The sequence below is a fragment of the Alligator sinensis genome, unplaced genomic scaffold (assembly GCF_000455745.1).
Source record: "Alligator sinensis unplaced genomic scaffold, ASM45574v1 scaffold109_1, whole genome shotgun sequence".
NCBI classification, from domain to species: domain Eukaryota; kingdom Metazoa; phylum Chordata; order Crocodylia; family Alligatoridae; genus Alligator; species Alligator sinensis.
This window is the reverse complement of record NW_005841852.1, coordinates 821,140-828,698: the sequence shown is the minus strand read 5'-3', so window position 1 is coordinate 828,698 and position 7,559 is coordinate 821,140. Positions and strand designations below refer to the sequence as shown.

At 45.7% G+C, this 7,559-nt stretch overlaps 1 protein-coding gene across 1 annotated transcript in view; it reads right to left on the bottom strand.

Moving 5' to 3' along the window:
• FUT11 (fucosyltransferase 11) overlaps positions 1-7,544 on the bottom strand; it is an 18,371-nt gene extending 10,827 nt beyond the window's left edge. The window contains exons 1-2 of the mRNA XM_025212616.1: positions 7,142-7,544; positions 3,615-4,088 (exon numbers count right to left, since the gene is read on the bottom strand). Coding sequence (XP_025068401.1) covers positions 3,615-4,088; positions 7,142-7,399 — 732 coding nt within the window. The 5' untranslated portion in view covers positions 7,400-7,544. The remainder of the gene's footprint in view (positions 1-3,614; positions 4,089-7,141) is intronic.
• Between the last annotated feature and the right edge of the window lie 15 nt (positions 7,545-7,559).

Here is a 7,559-nt window from a genome sequence, read left to right as displayed (position 1 = left end):
TGAACCAAGTTGATGTTTGGTACACAATGGTGAAAATTCTGTATTTCTTTTATTCTATTCAAAATCCCTGACAATTCTTTGTGTAGGAGGCAGAAGTCGCAATGAAGGCTCTGATTCTCAAAAAATAAGAGACCCTACTTCATCAGGGATCCTGCTGATCACACTGGAGAACTTTAGCATAAGGCAGATGGCACAAAAAACATTTAAATTTTGTGCGATTTCTGCATTTTCCCTTTTTCTGAGAGTCCAGAAACGTTACCTCTTTAAATAATGGGGAAAAACTGTACTATGGTTCACTGAGATACAAGGAGACTTGGATCTTAGAAATATTGAGTTATGCTACACAAAACTACCCAATGACAACCTCCAGACAGAACTAAAAACAGTACCCTCAGTTTGCATCTAGCAAGGTTGTTTCTTCTCTCTGCTTATTCAGTAACCACGCAAGCTTTCCTAAACTGCTTCTGTACTGCCACCTGCTGCTCAAACTGTTGGTCTCCTAGACAATCGTTAGAAGAAAAATGGGTTTCCATACCCCAACAAAATGTAGCTAGTACTAAGCGCTGTGAAACAATTCTGCAGTCTCTTGGTAGGTGTGTTTGCAATAAGAATAGCTACTTAGAAAAAGGTAAAGAGATATGCAATGATATATTAAAACTCATCAAAATAACCAACCAATAGATGATAAAGTGGAATAAAGGCTTTTCAAAGCCCCTTTTAAAAGAGTTAAATTTTGTAGCTAGTCCATATGTGAATTAGGGCTGTGTGAAATTGAGCTGGCTGTTTCATTTCGACACTATTTTGACTAATTTCGAGCTCGAAACAGCGAAATTGAAACGAAATGAAGGACTTTGAAACAGACTTGAAACAAAATGAAGGCAGTCGAAACGTTTCAAAAGTTTCAAAACATTTCGAGTTTTGAAGCAGCTAGCCAGGTGGTAGGAGACAGGGGAGAACCAGGGTTGCACTTCCAGTGGCTCCACAGCCCCATGTGGCTCGCCCCGCGAGGAGCGGCCCCCCGGCCTCTCCCCCCCCCCTGCCACTGAGCTGTGCTTCAATTGGCTCTGCCAGCCCCATGGAGCTCACGGAGGCAGGCAGAGCCAGGGCACTGTGCTCTGCCTCCCGCCACTGGACTGAATTCCACGGGGCTACAAGAAGCCGATCACAGCGCTGGGGAACACAACCAGGCTGAGTTCCCAGCTCAATCACAGTGAATGCTTCCCCAGCCTGATTGAAACGTTGAAACAACGAAATGGAACGGAACAGTGCTTCCAAAATGAAACAAAAGTCAAAACAAAACACTGTTCTGTCAAAACGTCAAAACGGATGTCAAAGCAGAACGCTGCTGTTTCACACAGCCCTAATGTGAATCACATATAGCATGCATGACATTTACAACAAGAAATTTGTACAACATGAGCTTCCTAAGGAATTCCTCTGATCTCAAGGCAAATATCTTCTGGGGTAATAAATTAGTTAACATTTCAGCTGGCCATTTTTAGAAATAAACAAGCTGCTGTAGGAAAATACCCAGATTCAAGTTATTACATTCCAGCTGCTTCTTATGCTCAAATAATGTAATAGAAGTTCCCCTTAAAAATTCAGATTCGATTAATACCTAATTCTCAATAATAACAAATACCACTGACAAGTTGAAAATCTAAGTATCTTCCAAGTAAGGTTTCATACTTAAAATGATGGAGTGTACATTTTCAACACAGTGCTTCCTTACCAACATTTTAATATTCTGATATGGAAAGCCATAGTCACAAAGTTATAAAGAAAACCCAAGAACTGATAAAAACTGGGATAAAGCAGGCTATTTACTGACTGCATCTTCTAACATTTGAGAGCAGCGTTTCTCAACTTGTGGACTGAGACACAAAAGTGGTTTACAAGAATATTTGAAAGGGTTGCAAACAAACTTTAAAAATGGATTCTCCTTTAAAGGAGGAAAAAACAACTTTGGAAACCATGGGTTTTCCTTTACAGGCTGGCAGAGTTCCAGCCTGCAAGGGGCTGCTTGGGACCCCCCATGCTCCACACACTCGGGGACTGGGGCTAGTGAGCCAGGAGTGAGGGGCTACAGCAGGGCCAGAGGGCTGTTTTATTTTTAAACTATTTACTGGCTTGGCACTGGCCACCCATGTCTACAAATGGGTCCTGGTACAAAAAAAGTTGAAAACCACTGTTTTAGAGCAATGGTTGCACAGAGTAGAACTCACATATGAGTGAGTTAAGATTAAGATATGGAGAATTTTATCTCATGGAAAACAGAATGAGTAAAGTCAGACTATTTGCAACCGATTCCTTCATCTGAAATACTAGCAGAGATACTAAGGACTAAAAGGTTAATTTCTACAGTCCATTCTCCCACTGCTAGCAGTGGCTGCTTCAGAACTGGTTTGATATGTACTGCTAGTAGCTTTCACTTTCCAATAGCTAAGATGAATCCAGGATGTGTATAAAAGATTCTAATTGGTGGTTATGTACGTTCAGTACACTTGACCACTATTGCACAAAGCAGGACAACAGCCACTCAACATGTTATGTTCTGTTTTGCCAATCTCTTCTGAAAAAAATGGGACTAAAACCTGAGAGACTGGTCTGCTCTATATACATTTTAAAGTTCTATTGTACTTTTAATAAAAGTTGGAATTTGTCTTCATCTAGAATGAACTTCAAGGTAAATTTTCTGAAGCACTCACTCAAAGTAGGCCTATTTCTCATCTTATTAAAGCCAATGAGAGTTTTATTGTGGTCTTCAATGGAAGCTAAGTTAGGTTGACAGTCTTCTTGGGAATCTCTCCCTCAATGGCAACTTTGTACCAAATTACATGGCATCTTTCAGACAAGGACTGCAGAGTTCTTTAGAAAGGTGGGGGACACTGTTGTCATTTCCTGGCTGGAAAAGCTAAGGCACAAAAAAGTGACTTGACTTGCCCCCACACACCGAACAATTCGGGAAAACAATCAGAAACAGCATTCAGTTCTCCCAGACTCCTATTTCAATCACTTACCAACACTGTTTCCCAATCCCCTCTCTTTCAGCTCCATGGCTATATTGAGTTTATGTAGACGCTGCACTATATTCCATATATGGAAACATTTCAAGGTGCTCCACATAGTTTGGGATCACTTTGGGCTCCATTAAGGACAGCCAAATTTCCAGCCCATGGGGATGCTGGATGACATGGCCCCATATGGTGTTGCACATGCACATAGGGTTGTCATTCCAGGGCTGGATCTGGTGGGTGGAACAAGGACAGTGCACCAGATCACACCCCAGGACTGACTCTGTGCTGGATCAGGCCAGAAGACTGATCCCATTCATGGGATCTGGCCCATGAGGCTAGAAGATTGAGCACTACTACTTTAGGATTGAAAAGCATTACCAAAAATCTGTGTTAACTGAGGTTTTAAAAAAGAATTATTCCAAAGCACATGATGTTTATACTGTACCTGTCTCCTTCAGGGATGTCCTCAATATTTCCAAAGCCAGGAGCTGGCATAGGACACCCCATGTGTGTGAAATGAGCTATGTGGGGTTCGGGAGCTTTCGCTTTTCCGTGAGATTTTCGGTGCTCTCTCTCAGCTTTCATTCGTTCATTTACCTTGTCACAGACGAAACACTCAAAGCCATTCAGGTAATTTGGCAGAGTCATATCATTCACTCCCCACTCTCGTGACTTCAGGCTCTGCACCAGAAACTGGTTTTTAATGCCTCCTGGCTTCTTATACTCTAGGTATTTCAAGTATTCCTCCCCATTCCTGTCCAAGAAGTGAAGGTACTCTGCTAGCTCTTGGGGGCTTCCAAAATCATCCACAAGGATGATGGAGAGGTTATCAGGCATCCAGTCCCGCACAGATGGGGACCCTCGATACACAGGGATGGCTCCCACATGCAGTGGACGCCACAGTTTTTCTGTTATGTAGTCATTGCATATTGCATTCTCCATGGCCAGGTGGAACTTGTACCTGGAGATAAAGGTCATGAATTCAGAATCCTCTGTTGTGGCTGTAGAAGTGTCTGTCAGCCTCTCGCTGGGAAGCTCTCGGTTATGCAGGCATTTGCCGTAGGAGTCTACCTAAAATAGTAAAGGTCATCTTTACAAAAGTAACTTTTCTGTTTGTTTCAAGCTTGTTTTCAGTGTGCCCAGGGTGGGTAGGTTTCTTTTAGAATTCCTTCTAAACAGGTCTTAAGAGTCTAAGTCACTCTTTCACTCCAGCTTCTTCCTTCTCAACAAACAGATTTAACAAAAACATTCTAATGCATCTAAAATTCATTGGAGCATCCTATTTCCCTGTTTTTTAATCTTTACCCCTTCTTCTAGGGCATCTACTCTTCCTGCAAAAGATACAAAGATCTCCCAAAGTCAATGATAATTTCTTGTTTCTTACAACAGAACTATACCTCAAATATTTAATCACAACCGACAGACAAGAGAAGCAAAAAACAACTTGGAGATGCACAGCCCTTAGGAAAGGGTAAGTTTATTAGGGGCCAATTCAGTAAAACGTTTACACATGGGAGGATGCAGGACTTGCTTTTTTGTTACTTTGAAGTTTTTCTTACTACATAAAACGTAGATAGTACTTTTCCTTTCTAAAGTGTTGTATGGACATTAATCAATCTATGTTACACCCTTTTGGGGAAGGCTGGCAGGTGAAAAAGTTTCAACTTTTAAAAGTGATGATAACCAATAGAGAAGTTAAAAAGGTACAGTCACTTGAAGAGCCAGTCATACTCAATAACCAAGTTAAAAGCTGATGCAGGCACTTTAATCTGACCTGAGTCCACCAGGTAATTTTGTATTTTTACAATTAGTTTCCTATTTCTGTTGCTTCCTCTGGCTCAGTGATTCTCAACCAGGGTGAAAGCAGGATAAATTTGCACCTTTACAGACTAATTAACCTATATATTTGTATCTCTCTATAGATATCTATATTCTAATACTAGCCAACTGCAGGGCACAGTGGCAGTGCCCCACCACTGCTGGGCCCTGAAAACAGCTGGGAGGGAGGGAGGGGGTTGCACATGGCCAGACATGCAGCGGTAACAGTGTGACGCACTGAGGGGGGGCAGCAGGGCACACGCAAGGCTGGAGGCAGAATGGTGGCAGTGCTGGGGGTGGGTGGTGGCACTCTATCCCCGCCCACCCCTCCTCCCCCATCATTCTTGATGGGCAATTAGCTAGTATCTATATATGAGAGAGAGAGAGAGCGCGCACACAAACTTTTGTGAACCCAGGTTCACTTCATCAGGCACTACGAAAGCATTTCAGTCAGGGTACTACAGGGAGCATGAGAAGCAAATAAAGGCAGGCTCTCCCTGCCTGGCTGCTCCCCCACCCCGACAGCCTGGCCCATGGGGAGATTCAAGGAGGGTGCTGCAGTGCACTTGCACCCCAATTTGATTCCAGCTCCACCCAAAGTTTAAAACCAACTGCCTGGAAGCAGGAGTTCTAGTCAGGCAGGTGGGATACAGTCAGGGAAGGGGAGAAGGTCCACAGAAAGGCAACAAGGATAATTAATGGCATGGAAGGGCTTCCACATGAGGAAAAACTAAAGAGGCTAGGCTTATTCAGTTTAGAAAAGAGATGCTTGAGCAGGGACGTAAGGGTTTACAAAATACTAAATGGTAAAGAGAAAATAAATAGGGATTTATTATTTACTCTCTCTCACAATACAAGAACTAGGGGTTACAAAATGAAACTAGTAGGTAGTTTAGTTTAAATCTAGCAAAAGGAAGTTCTTTTTCACACAACACGTCATTAAAGTATGAATCTCATTGCCACCAGATGTTGTGGAAGCTGATGGTTTAGCCAGATACAAAAAGGGACTGGACAACTTCTTGGAGGCAAGCAGCATTAGTAGTTGTTGAGCACAGGTGTGAGGGATACAGCCTCTGAATTAGGACTTCCTAGACCTTGAATGCTAGAAACTACAAGTAAGAGAGGAACAGTGGAAAAAAACCCTGGTTATACCCAGCTCCCTCTCCCTTTCAGCATCCACTCTCTGCCGCTGTGCGACACAGGGTTTTTGTGTCATGGACATTTCTGAGTCTAGGTCTGAATCCAAACAGATCTCGCTTGCCTTTGGCTTTGTGGCTTTCAGTTTTCTTAGCACTGCCTGGATGCTGGGCAAACCCCACACTGGACAATGGTGAGTCCCCTCGCAATACCTTGTTAAGCTCTTCATCCTTGCAGATAGCCAGCTGGAAGTGGCAGGGGATGATGCAAGTTTTCTTGTTGCAGGCAGCATTTCCAGCTAATTCAGGATTTCAGTCATCAGGCACTCCATCACTGTAGCCAAACAGACTGGGCCTGAGCTCCCACTCACTCAGCATAATTGCCCTTGCAAAGCAGATGGGGCACCTGGCCTACAGGGAACAGGAACTGTAGCTGCCTGGGAAGACCTAGACTTGGCATTAGTCTGGACCTTCCCTCCCTGCTTCCCAAAGCTGGACATAATTTTTGCTCTTAGAGAACCACAGAGAAAAGTCAGGCTGGGAGGGACTTCCACAGATCATCAAGTCCACGACCCTGCCTGAGGCAGGATTGTTCTAATCTAAACCATCTCATACAAGCCATAATCTAAACTCTGCATAAAACGACTGTCAACCCTGATGCAACACCAACCTGGTACCTTAACCTGCCATGGGCACAGAGGGGGAACCAGGGAAGCCCATATCCCGTTTCTGTGAAATGTTGATGCCAGGCCTTTTGATGAGCCATTCTGGATGGTGGTTGGTGGACAAAGCCCACCAAATTGAGCTATAAGCTCCCCTTGGTGATGGGGGCCGTGCAGGGCACACTTGGGATATCCTTGATTACAGCAATGGCAGCAACAGCCACAGGTTCATAACCAGTGCACTGAGGGGGGCACCAAGCAGAGCACACCAAACATTGCCTGCTGGCCCTGCAATGAGTCCAAGGAGCCAGCAAACAACTGCCAGAAATAGGACAGCACCAGGGTCGGTAAACAGCCCCCATCCTCCCACCGGGATGCCAGGACGTTGCACCAGGCACTTGATACAGGAAGCCTGAGCCTGCCCCTCAGGCTTTCCTCGCCTCCTTACACTGAGCGAGGCCCTTTTGCAGCCTCCGAAGTGGCGAGCCCAGGCTGGCAGACAACTCACCTGGATGTAGTTCATGAGCTGGTGCACGTAGCGGTCGCGGTCGGCGGGCACGTCGCAGTGGGACTGCAAGTAGAGCACGGGCCCGTAGCCGCGCTGGCGCCAGCTCTCCTTGTCGGGCAGCGGCAGCGGCTCACGGCGCAGGTAGGCCAGGCTCGCCAGCCACTGCAGCGTGAGCGGGTAGTGCGACTCGCGCCGGAACGTAGCCGTGTAGTTGAAAAGGCGGATGCCTGGCGCGTGCGACAGCGCGTAGTTGTTCATGGGCGACTCCTCGTGGAACAGCGCCCAAGCCTGATGCGGCAGGCGCGGCAGCGGCGCCTCGTAGGCGCGGAAGTCGGTGCCGTAGAAGAGCAGCGCCCGTGTGCGCCGCTGCCGCCACACCTGGCGCCGCCGCGTGGCCAGGCATGAGCCGCGCGGGCAG